Source organism: Thunnus thynnus, chromosome 12 (assembly GCF_963924715.1).
Source record: "Thunnus thynnus chromosome 12, fThuThy2.1, whole genome shotgun sequence".
NCBI classification, from domain to species: Eukaryota; Metazoa; Chordata; class Actinopteri; order Scombriformes; family Scombridae; genus Thunnus; species Thunnus thynnus.
This window is the reverse complement of record NC_089528.1, coordinates 18975949-18995851: the sequence shown is the minus strand read 5'-3', so window position 1 is coordinate 18995851 and position 19903 is coordinate 18975949. Positions and strand designations below refer to the sequence as shown.

Below are 19903 nucleotides of genomic sequence, written 5' to 3'. Positions count from 1 at the left end.
ATAGGACAAAATCCACAATTAAATGTAAAAGGTTGTCATTTGAAGTTTATCACATGATATGATTTAAGATTCAAACAAAATATTACTATAAATACAATTTCAAAGTCTTGTGTTAATTTGAGTGACTCACCTTTGACAGAGAGTTGGGCAGATGTGGAAGCTGTACCAGCTCTGAAGGTCACTGTGCAACTGTCTTTAACACGCAACTCTTTGAGCAGGAGCAGGTGACGACGACCACTCTCAAATGACACAATCTCGGCATTAGGTGATTCCTTCACTGGTTTCCCATCAAGAAGCCAGCAGCAATCTTTGCTCTCAGGACGAGAGAGGGCACACTCAAACAATGTTTCACCTCCATCAAAGGTTTCCATATTCTCCAGGCCCTGCACAATTTCAATGGGTTTGGCTATAGAACAGAAAGGAACAAGAAAGAGAGCACAATTTTTTAAACTTTTAAAGAAGACTTGCAATGTTCAAGAAGTCAAATCATTTGAGATTTTGTCAACAGAGGGCACGAACTTTGTGATGATCAGCAACTGATCAGTCTAATGGGCCACAGAACTGTCAGATATGAGGGAGCAGAGGAGACTCCCTAAAGGTTGGTGCTCTTTCCATGTGGAGGGAAGCTCACCTTCCACATGTAGTGCAGCAACCACAAAGGTCCCCTCTGCCTCACAGGAGTATGTGCCCCTGTCCTCAGCGGACACTCGGCTAATGTACAAGCGAGCCACATTCCAGTCCTGCTCCACCACCACCCTTCGGCCATCAGGCTGTAATGGTTGCCCGTCTTTCTTCCACTGAGCCTTGACTGGCCTTGAGAACTGGCAGATGAACTCAGCCGGTTGGTTTTCGACCACCTGAAGGTCCTCCATGTCGCTCACCACTTCAACTGTGGGATCTGAGGTTGGGGTCAGGGGTCATAATATCAGGGCTTGGCCATAAGACATAAGGACAAGCGCAGGGCATGCCGAATGACATATGGGCTTTATAACCCCCAGAACACCTTGAGATATTCATATACAAGTGATGTTTATATGTTTTGGGGGTTGGTCTGGTACACAATGTATATTCAAAATGGTACACATCAACTGTGACCACTGTGTTGACTCTAAAATTGACATGGGGGTCAAAAAGCCCAACTGTCAAGATTTGGGGTAATGGCCACAACAAGGGCGAATAAATGCTGGCCACTGATGACAGAGGAGGGCATGATAAGCGGAGAGAACTCCCAAACTTATAGGGAAGGTGTTGGAGGGTTAGAGATTTTAGTGCTTGCAGGTTAAGGGCAGGGCGGTTTTGTGAGATGGCACAATGGTGATGAGAGTAAAGGTGAGTAGTGGAAACCGACCGGCCTGAGTGGATGGGTGGAGCAGCACTTTCTGTTGTTACTATTCATTGGTTCACTTACTCCCTGGAATAAAAGGTCAATATCACCAAAACCAGGCCTACTGTACATTCTTCACTGAATCCAATCACCAATGAAATATCTCTCCTCATTTATATTTCCAAGAGATATATACAGTTAGGGCTGCACATTTAACCATATAATAATCACGATCATGCTTTTGAATCCTACAGTAAAATTTGATCAGTTACCACTTGACAATCTAAGAGTGCCTGGTATGACACAATGAATCAAGGGATCCCAAAACACAAATGTATGTTTCCAGCATGTTGTCTCTGCCTCCAAAACAAAGTGGTGGCTGCATGCAAGGACACTCATAACACTTTGCAGAATTCAGTGTATTGCTGAGATGCAGCTGACAATGTGCAAATGCCAACCATCTGCCAGTGATGTAACTGGCACAATCATTCACAATCCATAAATGTACCTCAAATGGGCACTCTTTCTGGGATTGAAATGTAAGTGTAAATGAAATGTCATTTATATGAGCCAAAGGACATTAGATCAAACAGAAGATTTGTAAAACAGCAGGGAAATGTCAGAAACTTCAGTGAGCAAGCAGCAAATCACAAATTAGCCACCAGGACTAGACCATAAAGATCGACCCAGCTGTCAGGAAAACTTCTAGTGGGGATGATAAAGACATCCAATGCCAACAGACACAAGATAACAGAAAAGAATGCTAGCACAGATTATCTACCAACAGTGGCCATTTAGAGAGCCAATTTCACAATTTCTTTTGTCTGATCCTTGCCAATCACACAAAAGTGCAGCATAATTGTTGAGTTGTTATGCATTTGTCATTAACTGTAGTTTATGACAAATACAAGGTCAGAAGACATTAGTATTAACTTTATTCCTGTAACATTTACAGAACAGACCCTGATTTCATGTCACACCTTATAACTGAAGCAAGCTTTGCGATGCAAAAGGAGAGACCACTTAAAATAGTTAAAGACCTATAAAACTAATTTGTTGCCAAAGATGGAGGAATAGGGGGTACTCTGGTAGTCTACTGGTAAAGACACATACCACGTCACTGCAACATCTTGAGGTTCAATTCCACTGACCATTGTTGCATGTCATGCCCCTTTCTCTACTGCTGTTTCCTGTCTCCCGGCACTGTCAACTATTAAATAAATGCAAAAATGCCAATAAAACGAAGTGAGAAACATAATCGTGATTATCATTTTATCATTTCAGCAGCCCAACATACAGCAGATAGGAAGGATTCAAACAGAATCCAAAAGAAATGTATCTAAATATTTTTATATTAAATTTAATTAATGAATTATTTTAATTTGAAATTAATTAAACATTAAACTTTTTTTTTTGTCACTTTTATTCAGACTTTGCTGTGGTGCTACACCCAGTTGCGTGTTTTGATTGTGTCAAAGCACAGAGCATTGAACTCTACTTCTATTATTATTATTATGATTATTAATGAAATGGGAAACAATGTTGCTCATGCATGATGAAGCACCAAAATGTCAATATCCAGTGTTAATCTATTCATAAACCTCAAACATTTTATGGGACCCTGCAGAAAACAATCATTATTCATGATATTTTCACTCATGTTCTTAAAAAATCATTGCGCCAAATTTAATTTGGTAAATTTTGATCATTGGGTAGAAAACAGGAAATTTTAGTCTCCTGTGCCTATTATTTAATTCACAATTATGATAAATGTTACCAATAATTGTACATTGTAACAACAACACAACCTTAGATTTAAGATAAGCTGCACTTATTGTTTGTAAGATTTCAAATGTATAATTAAGATTCTGCAGGGTCTAAAAAAAAGAGTGTGATTTAGATTCTCTCCTTTGTCGGTCTCTAGTGGTTATCATTGTAATGTGATACCTTTGACTAGGAGCTTGGCTGTTGATGTTAAATTGCCAGCTTTGAACGTGACAGTGCCAGAGTCATCTGTGGCCAGGTTCTTTAAGGTGAGTGTATGGATGAAGTTCTGGTTCAGCTCTATCTCACTAGAGGGGCTGTTCTCCAGCAAGTTGCCATCCAACCACCATTGCACCTTGCCAGGTGCCCTACCAGACAGCTGGCAGGAGAAGGTTGCCCATTCCCCAACAAAGACGTCAGTGGTCTTAAGACCACACACAATGAAGACTTCTTTCACTGTTGAGTGAAAAATACACATATGCACACACTGAGCCTCTAACTTACTTATCAGCATCATGTCAACTTAAATGTCAGAGCAAAATGACATCATACCAGACAGACAGAAAATGACACTATGCAACATCACAGTTTAAAACTGGAACTGGAAGGCCTGCCCTAAAAACACAACTACATTTCTGTTTGTTACAGCAATACATTTCCAATTAACCCTAAAGTGTCCAATAGTTCTTCTTACTCATTACAAATCATACTTCTTGTCAAACTGAAACTCATTGGCCTTAATTTCAATTGAGGACAGACGCAACAGTATTAAAGTAGGCTACCTTGCACTGCCAAAGAAGCTGTAGTGAGCTGGTCTCCTGCATCACAGGTGTAGTAGCCACAGTCATCCGGCTCCAGGTTTCGTATACAGAGCTCTTGAACGCACCCTTCCTGCCTCATCTCATACTTCTTACCAGGCTGGAGGACCTTGCCTCCTTTCCTCCACTCAACGCGAACACCTCTCTTAGACAGCTCACAGGAAAGGATAACATCATCACCCTCTATGGCATCCATGTTGTTGAGCTCTTTCTGGAAGACTACTGGCGCACCTGGTGAGAATTTAAACGGCAAAGATTGGCATCAGATGAGTTGAGATGGCAGGTTTGGTATCCCAAAGTTGAGATGACAAGACATACATTTCTGAGGGTTTAAGAGAAAAGTTTTGCTGGGGAGAATGAAATGCAGCCTGGGTGTGTGAAAGGGGGCAGTGGAAGTTCAAGAATATTTCAGTTGTTCATTTCAATCCTATCTTGGTCCACAATCTTGAATCTGATCAACAGGAAAGAGATTAGTTTTGGCAGTGGCATCGTTCTTTACCTTCCACAGTCAAGGTGACGTCACACTGTGCATCTCCAGTGTCACAGGTGTACGTTCCTGAATCCTCAGGCACCAGGCTGTGGATCCGAAGCTGTTGGAATGCTCCATTCTTCCTCAGGTCATACTTGAGACCTGCTTTGATGGCGGTGTTGTTTCTGAGCCAGGTGACATTGGCCTTGGGGTCAGAGATGGTGCAGGCCAGAGTGACAGTTTCACCCTCTAATGCCACAGTGTCATGTGGCTTCTCTAGTATTAGCACTGTAAATATGGGAAACCCGAAACTAGATTTAATAATGGTAGCATTTCCATTTCTCTTCGTTTACAGCCATGGCATTCATAATTTCAAAGCCATATACATAAATATATTGAGGCATGCAGTAACTACTACATGCTGTCACAGATTGCAGCAGACTGAATAAAGATATAACTTATGTCTTTTCAAATTTGAAAAAAAAAAGTCAATCAAATAAACTAAGCTCTAAAAATGCAACATGTGATACATGAAGTAGTGAAAACTATTCATGTTTGATAAACACTAACAATTTACAGTATTAAGTAGTTTATCTGCTTAAGTAACAATGTTTCTGTTAGCACTTTGATAGCATTTATTTCTATAGCAAAGAATATAAAATAAATGCAAAGACTGGAAAATACATCTAAAAGTTAGGATGTTGAAGATGTTGGTGCCAGCAGATTTCCAATTGCCAAGACAAAGCTGTTTGGTGGTCGATGGGGAGGGATGTAAGGACTAAAAAACTCTAGTGACCATGTCATCTTCTTTACCTTTGGGTTTTTCCTCCACTAGCAGACACGCCACACTCTTCTCCTCTCCCACTACGAAGGCAACATCTCCTGATTCATCTGTGGTTACCATCTTCAAGGCCAAACGGTGCACTCTACCTTGGATGCTCATTTGATTCAGATCATTATTTTGAAGGAGATTGTCTCCGAGCCACCATTCCCCATTTATCACACCGGAGTGAGACAACTCGACTTCAAAGACAGCATCCTGCCCAGTAGTCACAGTAATATCGCAGAGTTCCCGGATGATGCGCACATGTTCTGAGGGTGAATGGGATGATGGGAGGTCAGTGATCAGATCTCAGCAGGGCTTCCACAAGGCATCAGAACGAGGATGTATCCATCATCAAGAATCTCAATACTTAGTTGTTAGTTCATGCCCAAAGTGTTATCTGAGGAACATAGATACTGTGCTCTGGCATGTTCCATGTCCTTCTAACGAAAACTAGTCAGGCACTTAACACTACATCTTACAACAAATATAAATTAAATGATAATACTTCAATATAAACTTGCATTCTCCTTAAAACCAGGCAAAAAATAAAAACAATATTGTTTTTAGCCAACATCAGATAATCAGGTCAAGTAAGACCATTTTTTAAAAGTTTGATTTTAATTTAATTCTATGCCAACTAAGAAATCAAACTTACAACTGTGAAATCCGAGAGAAATGGGATGGATAAATGTAAAATAGACTTCAGAGAGGATTGAGACAAGAGGAAACAAGAGACATAGATGATGATGGACTCTTTTACCTTTCACAGTCACGGTAGCAGTGCTTTTCTTGTCGCCTGTATCACAGGTGTATTCTCCATTATCCTCCACATTCAGCTTGTGTATGACCAGGGTGTGAGTGGTAGCTCTCTGCTCCATAGTGTACTTCTCCCCATGTGTGAGCAGACTCGAACCCTTCCGCCAGGTCACCTTGCAATCGGGGCTGGATGTCTCGCAGGACAGGGTGGCTTTGTCGCCTTCTATGGCCTCTTGACTTTCCAGCTCCTTCTTGAATAATACAGGTGCAGCTGCCAGAAAGACCATTATTATTAAGAATTAATTATTTAATATAAGTTTATAAGTTTTCTCAGACGTAAACCCAGTTTTCACAAAACACACTGTACTCATAAGCAACATTACCTCTACTCACAATCCCAACAATTTCATAGCAGCAAGAAACTTAAAACAACAAATAAAAACATGAAAAAAACTTTAAAGTGACTGGTTTACATACACTCAGTCCATTTTAAGTTTAAGGAAAACACTTTAAGAGTGAATCAGAAAAAAATCTGCAATCAAATTAATCAAGTGATATGTTCTTGAACAATTTGTCAACACTGACAAAGTTATTGAACAGAAAATTAGGTTTAGTCAATTTAATTGTGGTGCAATAAAAGGAACATAACAATGAAAAAAACATACATTTATATAATAAAATAACATAACATTGGGACAAACATTGAATGAGTTAGAACACTGTGCTTCAAGTTATTTGAACAAAGTGTATAGTAAAAGCAAACAATAATGAAAGTGTACAGTGAGGAATACTTGCTGTGAACAAGAATTATAAAGAAACATATTGACCAACATGACCAATATAGAATTTTAAATACAAAGTTGAAAAGGATGTGGTTAGTTCAAATTTAATTAAAGGAGGAATGAGCATGCTTATACTGTACAAATATGACGGGATATGCCCTAAAGTGCATGTTATACGCTATGGAGAAAAGTGAGATGAATGAGGAACAAATCAATAGAAAGTGAAAGCTAAATTCAAATAAAAAGTGAGCCTTCAGGAATGAAGAAAAGCATCCAAGTTTTGAGATGCTTTTCTAAGAACTTTAAAAAAGATGGAGGGAAGGTGTCCATCAAGGAGGATCATATAGGCAAGTGAAGAGAAGAACTACAAATGTTACTGTAGAAGCAAAATGGCAAGTATTACATATGTAATATACTAAGTGGCAAGTGAAATATTTCCCTTACCTCTGACTGTCAGAGAGGCAGTGGAAGTGTGGTTACCCACCGAGAAAGTGACTGTGCCTGAGTCAGCTGTGGTGACACCACGCAGTGTGAGGCTGTGTGCCCAACCCTCATTCTCAATAAGATTCATTTCATTATTCTGTAGTGGGACGTCCTGGAGTTTCCACTGGGCCAGAGGTGCCTCTTCATGAGAAACTAGACACTCAAAGTGGACATCTTCACCTTCAGATACGACGCAGCTCTCCAAGAATTTCAGTATTGTAACCTCAACCTCTGCTTGACAAATGAATACAGCACCATAGTTATATATATGATGGCTGAGGTGAGCAAGTGCTTGACAAATATTAAGTTCAAGTCTGTGCAGAATGTGATCAAAGTGTGATACAAGTTTAAAGATTTATTTGTTGTTGTAGACGCCAAGTGAAGAAAGACAGAGTATGGTGTGTTAATGTTGTGAGGAGAGACCAGAGACAGACGCAAATGATGATATGAGATCAAGAACAACAGAAAAGTGTTTGTGCGAATAACTACAAGTGCTTTGAAAACAGTGAACTGCAAAGCAAGAACTTTGTTGACGCACTTCATGTTAAAGGGATGCGTTGTGGGAAAAAGGTTGACAAAGTGACACGCAGAAAGATGTGACTCCATACGGTGCGTGAGAAAAAAAACAACAAAAAAGGTCTTGAAGAGAAAAATCCTACCCTGCACAGTGAGGACAGCAGAAGTTCTTTGGCTGCCTGTATCACATGAATATTCTCCTGAGTCAGCTCCCTGAAGTTTATAGATGACAAGCTCTACTACCGCCCCTTCCTGTTTCAGGTGATACTTGCTGCTGGATGCCAGCACCCTGTCACCGCACCTCCAGATGACACTGGCTCCCGGCTTTGTGGTCATGCAGCGAAGACTAGCGCTCTTTCCTGCCTGTTTTTCAAGGTTCTGCAGCTTGGTTTTGAAAAGGACAGGCTGGGCTGCAGGGAAGGAAATGAAGGAAATGAGAAGAAAAGTTCGGGAGAATTGAGAGAAAGCTAAAACTACTGTGTGAGTCAAAAAGTAAGTAGCAGAGGTGGAAATAAGTCATGCATGTCCAAATCTCTAGTCTCTAAAGTCAAGTTAAATCACAAATTTCATTGATCCTCAGTGATCACAATCAATGATGGTCTAACAAGAAAAATTCAAAAAAGAGAAGCCTCTTCTGTGTATCCTTCTGTTCCATCAAGTTATCAATCTCTAGTCTAAGAGGGGTTCCAAATAATAAAGTAGTCCATAATCAAAGTCTTTTAGTCAAGCAAGTCTTTAGTCAATTAATTTGCAACCATCTCCAAACCAAACACCAAAGATTGTATCAAGCATACCCTTCACGGTCAATTGTGCAGTGCTTTGATGGTCACCAGTGTCACATGTGTAACATCCAGCATCCTCTAGGTCTACATCATGGATCACTAGTGTGTTGAGGCATTCCGTCTGTCTAATTTCATACTTGGTACACGGGCAAAGACCAAGTTCTCCTTTCCTCCACTCCAAAGGAACATCAGGTTTAGAGAGCTCACAGCGCAGAGTGACACTGTTCCCTTCATCAGCTGTTTGGCTCTCCAGCTCTTTTGTGAAAATAACTGGCAGAGCTGATGAATGAAAAGAAATAATCAAAGATTTTTCTTTATCTATAGTACACAGCTGTGAATGGAGATGAAGAAATGAAATAAAGACCAATAAACGAGATGAAATGTAAGACTTCATGGCTGAAAAGACAGCATGAAACGATGAGTCTCCATCCTACCATTTACTGAAAGAGAGGCCAAGCTTATTGTGTCCTCTGAAGAGCATGAGTAGCTTCCTGTGTCTTCAGGTCTCAAATCAAAAATCTGTAATTCATAACTGAATCCTATTTGTTTCATCTGGTACTTTTCTCCACAACTCAGGACTTGAGTTTCCTTCTTCCACTCGACAGGGAGTCCAGGTTTAGAGATCTCACAGTGCAGAGTAACACTACCTCCCTCCTCAGCCTCTTGGCTTTCCAAATCTTGAAGGAATATGACTGGAAGAGCTGGAGATTTAATAAATCAGATAAGGGTCTCATTTATTGTTGTAACCGACAGGCTTTCAGGTTAGCTACTAGATGAAGACGTTAGCATGCTGTTTCAAAAATATGTTCATTTTCAACTTACCTGACTGGACATATGATTTTTGCCAAAGTCAGAATGAAAAAAATGAAAAAAACTGAGAGAAATGTGTGACTTCTACACACACACACAAAACAACACTGATGTCAGTCAAACGCAGGACTCAATTATTACCATCAGAGGACAACAGCAAACCAGAATATAGCAAATCTGAGTGAGCAACTTCCAGCTAGACTGAATACATGTCAAAAATACAGAAATCCACATGGTAACCAAAACAAAACTGAGGGGAATAAACAACATGCAGATGCCTTAAACAAATAAACATTCATTTTGGTAACCAGCTTTGTAGGTTCTGGCTTTGGGATTATTCCAGAAACAGCAGGCTTTTCCATCCCTGCTGGTTTAATACTTTTAATTAGATGTTCAATATCTACTGTGATGAACATAGCACAGGACTAATGCAGCCATTAATGGAGGTAATCGAGATGAATGTAGTGACACAAAAACTACCCACAATAATGAAATCAACACTGAGTAATTGATTGACTTGAATTAATGCAATTGCCTATTTGCAATTTCCAAGTCATCAGCCAACAAGAGCAAATGTGCCAGACTGTTGACAAAACCCTCAAGACACAAGGATGTTATGTCACAACATAAGTGTCTGGATGTTCAACATATGCTACCACAGCATGTGCTTTGGCAAAAAACCCAGCATACAACAAAACCTACTCAAAACAAACTATGCTCTTGTAGTTTATTAATAACACTACCACATACCTTCAGCAACGATTTTGGATTCCTCCTTCTCAGGCTCGACTTTGGAGGTTACTGTTGGAGCTGGTGTGATCTCTGCTGTAATTCCAGGTATTTATAGACATATAATGTAGGTTTTAATTCAGATTATGTAAATTGTAACACTTCACTAACAGTGCAGCGAATAAGAAGCAATGTGCCACGCAAGTTTTAGAGTCACAATTCTCAAGACAGATCAGTACATTTAACATTAATGTGTCTGAAATTGACGGTCACAAAAGCTTTTCATTTTATTTGAATCCAAATATCCATGCAATGTGAAATAAGAAAAGCAATGTCTTAAAAAAAACCAACAGATAGTGCCATAACCAAGAGCTTGTTCTCCAACAAAGACAATAGTAACATGGCGGCAAATGACAATCCACAACAACACACGGATGAGTAGTGACAAAAGATATTGCTGAACTGATAAATTACACAAAAAGTATTCACAATAATTAAATCAACACTGAGTAATTAATTGACTTGAATTAATGCAATTGCCTATTTGTAATTTCAAAGTCATCAGCCAACAAGAACAAATGTGCCAGACTGTTGACAAAACCCTCAAGACACAAGGATGTTATGTCACAACATAAGCGTCTGGATGCTCAACATATGTGCTTTGGCAAAAACCCAGCATACAAAAAACCTACTCAAAACAAACTATGCTCTTGTAGTTTATTAATAACACTACCACATACCTTCAGCAACAATTTTGGATTCCTCCTTCTCAGGCTCAACTTTGGAGGTTACTGTTGGAGCTGATGTGATCTCTGCTGTAATTCCAGGTATTTATAGACATATAATGTAGGTTTAAATTCAGATTATGTAAATTGTAACACTTCACTAACAGTGCAGCGAATAAGAAGCAATGTGCCACGCAAGTTTTAGAGTCACAATTCTCAAGACAGATCAGTACATTTAACATTAATGTGTCTGAAATTGACGGTCACAAAAGCTTTTCATTTTATTTGAATCCAAATATCCATGCAATGTGAAATAAGAAAAGCAATGTCTTAAAAAAAACCAACAGATAGTGCCATAACCAAGAGCTTGTTCTCCAACAAAGACAATAGTAACATGGCGGCAAATGACAACCCACAACAACACACGGATGAGTAGTGACAAAAGATATTGCTGAACTGATAAATTACACAAAAAGTATTCACAATAATTAAATCAACACTGAGTAATTAATTGACTTGAATTAATGCAATTGCCTATTTGTAATTTCAAAGTCATCAGCCAACAAGAACAAATGTGCCAGACTGTTGACAAAACCCTCAAGACACAAGGATGTTATGTCACAACATAAGCGTCTGGATGCTCAACATATGTGCTTTGGCAAAAACCCAGCATACAAAAAACCTACTCAAAACAAACTATGCTCTTGTAGTTTATTAATAACACTACCACATACCTTCAGCAACAATTTTGGATTCCTCCTTCTCAGGCTCAACTTTGGAGGTTACTGTTGGAGCTGATGTGATCTCTGCTGTAATTCCAGGTATTTATAGACATATAATGTAGGTTTAAATTCAGATTATGTAAATTGTAACACTTCACTAACAGTGCAGCGAATAAGAAGCAATGTGCCACGCAAGTTTTAGAGTCACAATTCTCAAGACAGATCAGTACATTTAACATTAATGTGTCTGAAATTGACGGTCACAAAAGCTTTTCATTTTATTTGAATCCAAATATCCATGCAATGTGAAATAAGAAAAGCAATGTCTTAAAAAAAACCAACAGATAGTGCCATAACCAAGAGCTTGTTCTCCAACAAAGACAATAGTAACATGGCGGCAAATGACAACCCACAACAACACACGGATGAGTAGTGACAAAAGATATTGCTGAACTGATAAATTACACAAAAAGTATTCACAATAATTAAATCAACACTGAGTAATTAATTGACTTGAATTAATGCAATTGCCTATTTGTAATTTCCAAGTCATAAGCCAACAAGAAAAAATGTGCCAGACTGTTGACAAAACCCTCAAGACACAAGGATGTTATGTCACAACATAAGCGTCTGGATGCTCAACATATGTGCTTTGGCAAAAACCCAGCATACAAAAAACCCTACTCAAAACAAACTAATGCTCTTGTAGTTTATTTATAACACTACCACATACCTTCAGCAACAATTTTGGATTCCTCCTTCTCAGGCTCAACTTTGGAGGTTACTGTTGGAGCTGGTGTGATCTCTGCTGTAATTCCAGGTATTTATAGACATACAATGTAGGTTTTAATTCAGATTACGTAAATTGTAACACTTCACTAACAGTGCAGCAAATAAGAAGCAATGTGCCACACAAGTTTTAGAGTCACAATTCTCAAGACAGAACAGTACATTTAACGTTAATTTGTCTGAAACTGACAGTTGCAAAAGCTTTTCATTTCATTTGAATCCAAATATCCATGCAATGTGAAATAAGAAAAGCAATATCTTAAAAAAACAACAGATAGTGCCATGACCAAGAGCTTGTTCTCCAACAGACAATAGTAACATGGCGGCAAATGACAACCCACAACACACGGATGAGTAATGACAAAAGATATTGCTGAACTGATAAATTACACAAAAATTATCCACAATAATTAAATCAACACTGAGCAATTTATTGACTTGAATTAATGCAATTGCCTATTTGTAATTTCCAAGTCATAAGCCAACAAGAACAAATGTGCCAGACTGTTGACAAAACCCTCAAGACACAAGGATGTTATGTCACAACATAAGTGTCTGGATGCTCAACATATGTGCTTTGGCAAAAACCCAGCATACAAAAAACCCTACTCAAAACAAACTAATGCTCTTGTAGTTTATTTATAACACTACCACATACCTTCAGCAACAATTTTGGATTCCTCCTTCTCAGGCTCAACTTTGGAGGTTACTGTTGGAGCTGGTGTGATCTCTGCTGTAATTCCAGGTATTTATAGACATATAATGTAGGTTTTAATTCAGATTACGTAAATTGTAACACTTCACTAACAGTGCAGCAAATAAGAAGCAGAGTGCCACAGTTTTAGAGTCACAATTCTCAAGACAGAACAGTACATTTAACGTTAATTTGTCTAAAACTGACAGTTGCAAAAGTTTTTCATTTTATTTGAATACAAATATCCATGCAATGTGAAATAAGAAAAGCAATATCTTAAAAAACAACAGATAGTGCCATGACCAAGAGCTTGTTCTCCAACAAAGACAACGGTAGCATGGTGGCAAATGACAACCAACACCAACACATGGATGAGCACATTTCAAATAAATATAGTGCATTATCCTTTATAGCAAGGTAAGAGGTAAGGTAAGGTTTGGGTTCATACCTTCCACCACATTTCTGTAGTCTTTACACTGTATCAACTGAGCCACAATATACTGTATGCCTCACGAACCAACCATGTCTTGAGTGACATGACTACTGCTGACAATTAAGCAACTGTGTGATATGTATTCTTACAAATCTCTTATTTGCTACAATCTTTCAATGATGTAACTACCAAAATCCATGAAAAGCACAAACATTCAACAAACAGAAACTGAAGAAACTGCAGTGCGTGGACAGTTGAAAAACATCACATACTGTAGCAGCTATGGCCAGGCATTCAAGCAATAATTCAATATCCGATATAATTCAATACTACACCATCTCTCCCTATATTGATATTGTTACATTCAATTAACCTAATCTTAGAAACCAATTTATCTTACTGCAACACAAACAAGCTACAGCCAAACATATACACAATAGAAAGTTAACAACTTCAGTAAAGCAAAAACACCTGCATTTAGCAATGCAAAGAATGAGAAATGTGGCAGAAGAATAAGAGACAGGAAGCTAATTAACAGCTAAAATCCTTGCATACCCTCTGTTGGCTCTTTGGTCCCCTGCTGCCTCTGTGTATCTTGTTCGGCAGTTATACCAGCAGCAGTCTTCTCAACTGGGATGCAGTTGGAAACACAATGTTAGCCTCACATTCTCACAGTGATGAGTTTTCTAACCTGAAGACAACAGCCAACTGGAGCTAGTAAAGCAAACATAATCACAAATGTCCCAGTACACCCACTTTACTGTCACCTGCTCACACAATGGCAAATTACACATGTTGACATCACATTGACGGTATGCAACGTCTGTGAGAACAGAAAGCAATCAACACGAATGGAGCTAGGATCAAAAACAATTCAAGCCTGTCTTTTCTCTCACAGAACATTATCAACAATCCAACACGAAGCGACAAACCAGCACAGTGGTACCAAATTACCATAAACATGATGCAACAAAATGTTCAACATTCAACAAAGATCAGGGGCAAAACACAGCATTAAAACAACTGGAAAATATATTTACCAAAGAATAAACAGAACAGCAACATAGAGCTAACAAAAAACAAAAGCCATCTTGTTTTATATTTGAACCTACTGCACATATAGTAAAGCCAAACTGAACTGTCAACACCCTCCATATTTTCCAGTTCTTCTCTAGTAAAGTAGAATAAAAAAGGCAGCCATGCCCACAGAATTGACACATGATTTGATATTTGACAAAAGCCAAGCAAACAAACCCAGTGTGTCTCATTACCTTCACCTTCAACTCTCAGCTCCTGTGTCTGAGTCTCCTGTTTCAGGAGTTGCTGGGTAGGAGTCTGTCCTGTGGTTTGCAGTGTCACGGCTATGAAATTAAACATAATATTTGATCCTCAGTTTGAAATTGACTTGCTATGTGTAATTCACGGGTCTTACAAGTCTCAAAAAATAAAAAAATATGGGAGCAAAAACATATCATCATGCCAAAAAGTAAGACTCCATACAATACAACAAAGAAACCAGGAGACCACACAAATCCACAAATGTTGAAGCAATAAATTATCTTTTTTTACAATATGATAAAAAAGGACCAACAAAAAATGACAAAAATCATGACTTTGTGAAAAAAATCTGATGCATGCAAAATATGAATACATATTTAGCTTTTAAGCACTTGAAGCAACAATGCACAAGGTAAGCCAATTCATGACCCAACAACTTCTGTCTGATAACACAATCAGCAGCCAAAAAACCAAAACAAAACAAACAAAAAAAAACTGAACAGTGTTTAAAGTATTGAATAGCTGCATCTATTTCTCTCTCTTTTGTCTTTTCTTGAACAAAGCAATTTTTGCACACTGATTAATTACAAATGCACATGTGCTAAATAAACAAGCAAAGCTGAAAATGTTAAGAAGATTACCTTCTACTGTCTCATGTATCTCCTGCATTTGGTCTTTAGCAACTACGGATGAAGTTTCAACCTTCTTGACTGAAATACAAATTTGATATTATCAGTATAATCACAGCAACCAGTAACATTGCCAGAAGCAAATGACGAACGTGTCAGCTCCAAACAACAGACAACAGGTATTCAATTCACACCATCAACATGTTACCAGCGCAAATGACAAATACAAAGGTGTCTATATCTTCTTTCTATTCTTTAAAATACGCTGGTTTTACTATACATATGCTGCAATAAAACACTGAGGAAAAAGACCCACATGAACAAGGCAATCCCACTGTCAGACAGAAGCATCATTTGACACAGCAGAGTTACAGAAACTGCAAAACAAAAAAGATAAACTAGAAAGAAAAACTGCTGCAAGAATATCTATATTATAACCTGTATAAGCCACAAAGAATAGACCCAATCTGAGGGCAGACAGCACATGGCAAAACAAAAGCCATTATCAAGATGGACAGAGCACATAACGCTGAAAGTCAAGCTAAAACATCGCCGTCTTCCCTCCATACCTTCCATCGTTTCAATGGCCTCTTGCCTCTTAGATTCAGGTTCAGCAGCAGAAGGAGAAGCTAATCGCTTCACAGCTGAGAGGAAACAATTTAAATACAGAATCAATGTCGTAACATACTTGGTCATCTGTTTTGCAATTATTCCTAAAAGCAAAATACCACCTGACAAAATGGCCCCCAATTTGCAGATCAATACGTCAGAAATCAGGAAGCACCATAAAACACAGCTGACAACCATGACACAACAAGAACAAAGATCCAACTGGCTTGGCTCATCAAACAGATAGGACAGTTTATAGGCCGGCGTACATACATTATAAATGATCAACACATCAACCAATAAGACATTCAAAAAAGAAGCAAAAAGCACGGTCTGCCAAAAAAGACAAGCTTGTTCAGGCATTGTTTTTTCTTGTGTTGTTTGTGTTTTTGTAATTTCAAATGCACAGAGTGAAAAAGAAAAAGAGATAGAAGTGATTAAAAACCTTCTCAAGAAAAGATCAAAATTCAAACTCTGTATCACAGCACGGAGCACACTGCAGAAAAGACATCCGGGCAAATACATCCAACCTATTGATCCACTACATACAAAGTTAAGGAAACATCTGATGAATCTGGTGTTAAACACACACACAGAAAGCTGGCATTTTATGAGCGAGCAAACAGATAAGACAACATAAGAAACAACAAGAGAGCAATGCAGATTTTACAAGAAACGGAAGTGCTTCAGTTCAGATAAAATTAAAGTATAATACAAATATTGCTCCTAAAATTCAACAGCAATCTTTAAAGAAAAAAATATGTGATTAAATGTGAAGCATTATATAATTTGCATCCAGTGACAAAAAAAGTTAAACAAAAAATGTGCACAATAGGTTGATTTTTCTAAATTACTGACATACATCTTAATATAAAGGTTCACATCACAAATCTTCCTACCCTTAATGTTGAGGCTGGCTGTGGTCTTCTGGTCACCACACATGCAGCTGTAGTCTCCACTGTCTTCGGGCACCACTTTAGCAATGTGGAGCTCATTCACAGAGGCCGTCTGCTTCATCTGGTACTTTTCTCCAGACGTCAGGACTTGTGTTCCCTTCTTCCACTCCACTGGGACTCCAGGTTTAGAGATCTCACAGCGTAGAGTAACACTAGCTCCTTCCTCAGCTTCCTGGCCTTCCAACTTGTGTTTGAACGTCACTGGTTGGGCTGAGCATTTATTAACTGGTTAGCAAACCCTGGCATGCCCTTACATAGAATTATTAAAATATATATACAAAACAAGTACCTAAACAGACATGGAATACAAAAAAAAAAAAAGTAAAAGTTGCGATCCATGATGACATGAAGACTTCACAACATATGTGTCGAAATTCTGTACGTACAGATGAAAAGCTGTTCTATACAGTTTTTTAAAAACCATTCCATGGACTGACTCTATAAAAATCATCCTCCTACCCTTAATGTTGAGGCTGGCTGTGGTCTTCTGGTCACCACACATGCAGCTGTAGTCTCCACTGTCTTCGGGCACCACTTTAGCAATGTGGAGCTCATTCACAGAGGCCGTCTGCTTCATCTGGTACTTTTCTCCAGACGTCAGGACTTGTGTTCCCTTCTTCCACTCCACTGGGACTCCAGGTTTAGAGATCTCACAGCGCAGAGTAACACTAGCTCCTTCCTCAGCTTCCTGGCCTTCCAACTTGTGTTTGAACGTCACTGGTTGGGCTGAGCATTTATTAATTGGTTAGCAAACCCTTGCATGCCCTTACATAGAATTATTAAAATATATATGCAAAACAAGTACCTAAACAGACATGGAATGCAAAAAAAAAAAAAAGTAAAAGTTGCGATCCATGATGACATGAAGACTCCACAACATATGTGTCTAGATTCTGTACGTACAGATGAAAAGCTGTTCTATACAGTTTTTTAAAAACCATTCCATGGACTGACTCTTTAAAAATCATCCTCCTACCCTTAATGTTGAGGCTGGCTGTGGTCTTCTGGTCACCACACATGCAGCTGTAGTCTCCACTGTCTTCTGGCACCACTTTGTTGATCTGGAGCTCATTCACAGAGGCCGTCTGCTTCATCTGGTACTTTTCTCCAGATGTCAGGACTTGTGTTCCCTTCTTCCACTCCACTGGGACTCCAGGTTTAGAGATCTCACAGCGCAGAGTAACACTAGCTCCTTCCTCAGCTTCCTGGCCTTCCAACTTGTGTTTGAACGTCACTGGTTGGGCTGAGCATTTATTAATTGGTTAGCAAACCCTTGCATGCCCTTACATAGAATTATTAAAATATATATACAAAACAAGTACCTAAACAGACATGGAATCCAAAAACAAAAAAAAAGTAAAAGTTGCGATCCATGATGACATGAAGACTCCACAACATATGTGTCTAAATTCTGTACGTACAGATGAAAAGCGGTTCTATACAGTTTTTTAAAAACCATTCCATGGACTGACTCTTTAAAAGTCATCTTCCTACCCTTAATGTTGAGGCTGGCTGTGGTCTTCTGGTCACCACACATGCAGCTGTAGTCTCCACTGTCTTCTGGCACAACTTTAGCAATGTGGAGCTCATTCACAGAGGCCGTCTGCTTCATCTGGTACTTTTCTCCAGACGTCAGGACTTGTGTTCCCTTCTTCCACTCCACTGGGACTCCAGGTTTAGAGATCTCACAGCGTAGAGTAACACTTGCTCCTTCCTCAGCCTCCTGGCCTTCCAACTTGTGTTTGAACGTCACTGGTTGGGCTGAGCATTTATTAATTGGTTAGCAAACCCTGGCATGCCATTTCATAGAATTATTAAAATATATATACAAATCAAGTACATTAACAAACATGAAATACAAAAAAAAAGTAAAAGTTGCAATCTAAGATGACATGCAGACTCCACAACAAACATGTCTAAATTCTGTATGTGCACATGAAAAGCTGTTCTATACAGTTTTTTAAAAACCATTCCATGGACTGACTCTTTAAATGTCATCCTCCTACCCTTAATGTTGAGGCTGGCTGTGGTCTTCTGGTCACCACACATGCAGCTGTAGTCTCCACTGTCATCGGGCACCACTTTAGCAATGTGGAGCTCATTCACAGAGGCCGTCTGCTTCATCTGGTACTTTTCTCCAGACGTCAGGACTTGTGTTCCCTTCTTCCACTCCACTGGGACTCCAGGTTTAGAGATCTCACAGCGTAGAGTAACACTGGCTCCTTCCTCAGCATCCTGACTCTGCAGCTTCTGTTTGAAGGTCACTGGTTGGGCTGAGCATTTATTAATAAGTTAGAAACCAGTGACAAACCAATAAGAAACAATACAGGAAAATAAAACAAATTACATTTAGTTCCACTTTCAAACATAGTAACACACATTTGCAAAAACTGCCACAAAAACACTCACATTGAAAACACAAAAAGCAAACACTGGCAGGTTGCAGTACAGACAGAATGACTGATTCCAAAACAAACATGTCTAAATAAACACATAAAAATATGTTCTATAAAATTTTCCAAAAATCTTCCATGGACTAACTCTTTGAAAATCCTCTTCATACCCTTAATGTTGAGGTTGCCTGTGGTCTTCTGGTCTCCACACACGCAGCTGTAGTCTCCACTGTCTTCTGGCACCAAGTTTTTTATCAGAAGTTCATTCACAAAGGCCTTCTGCTTCATCTGGTACTTTTTTCCAGACTTCAGTACGTGCATTCCCTTCTTCCACTCGACAGGGACTCCAGGTTTAGAGAGCTCACAGCGTAGAGTAACACTAGCTCCTTCTTCAGCCTCTTGGCTCTCCAACATTTGTTTGAAGGTCACTGGTTGAGCTGGGTATTTATGAGTTGGTTAGCAGTCAGTAGCATGCCATTACATAAAACAAAAACATACTATATATATATATGGATAAAACTGGTACAAAAAACCAATTTGCAATCCATGAAAACATGCAGACTCCAAAACAAACATGACTACATATGAAAGGCTGATCTATACAACTTTTAGGTTC

At 38.9% G+C, this 19903-nt stretch overlaps 1 protein-coding gene across 45 annotated transcripts in view; it reads right to left on the bottom strand.

The window, feature by feature from the left end:
* Nucleotides 1-19903, bottom strand: part of obscnb (obscurin, cytoskeletal calmodulin and titin-interacting RhoGEF b) — a 67725-nt gene that overhangs the window by 18122 nt on the left and 29700 nt on the right. For 7 of the 45 annotated variants that reach the window (XR_010930954.1, XM_067606095.1, XM_067606122.1 and 4 more), the window contains 22 exons: nucleotides 19458-19724; nucleotides 18901-19167; nucleotides 18389-18655; nucleotides 17871-18137; nucleotides 17354-17620; nucleotides 16838-17104; nucleotides 15899-15973; nucleotides 15342-15410; nucleotides 14694-14783; nucleotides 13978-14052; nucleotides 12954-13028; nucleotides 12240-12314; nucleotides 11519-11593; nucleotides 10800-10874; nucleotides 10081-10155; nucleotides 5962-6228; nucleotides 5189-5467; nucleotides 4406-4663; nucleotides 3871-4137; nucleotides 3272-3544; nucleotides 632-898; nucleotides 131-406 (listed from right to left, as the gene is read on the bottom strand). Coding sequence is in view for 44 of the 45 variants with exons in the window: in XM_067606095.1 (XP_067462196.1) it covers nucleotides 131-406; nucleotides 632-898; nucleotides 3272-3544; nucleotides 3871-4137; nucleotides 4406-4663; nucleotides 5189-5467; nucleotides 5962-6228; nucleotides 10081-10155; nucleotides 10800-10874; nucleotides 11519-11593; nucleotides 12240-12314; nucleotides 12954-13028; nucleotides 13978-14052; nucleotides 14694-14783; nucleotides 15342-15410; nucleotides 15899-15973; nucleotides 16838-17104; nucleotides 17354-17620; nucleotides 17871-18137; nucleotides 18389-18655; nucleotides 18901-19167; nucleotides 19458-19724 (4173 nt within the window). In the remaining variant the exon portion in view is untranslated. Of the gene's footprint in view, nucleotides 1-130; nucleotides 407-631; nucleotides 899-3271; nucleotides 3545-3870; nucleotides 4138-4405; nucleotides 4664-5188; nucleotides 5468-5961; nucleotides 6229-7183; nucleotides 7454-7881; nucleotides 8149-10080; nucleotides 10156-10799; nucleotides 10875-11518; nucleotides 11594-12239; nucleotides 12315-12953; nucleotides 13029-13977; nucleotides 14053-14693; nucleotides 14784-15341; nucleotides 15411-15898; nucleotides 15974-16837; nucleotides 17105-17353; nucleotides 17621-17870; nucleotides 18138-18388; nucleotides 18656-18900; nucleotides 19168-19457; nucleotides 19725-19903 lie in introns of all 45 variants that reach the window. The other 38 variants (XM_067606099.1, XM_067606097.1, XM_067606098.1 and 35 more) reach the window with 38 other exon arrangements.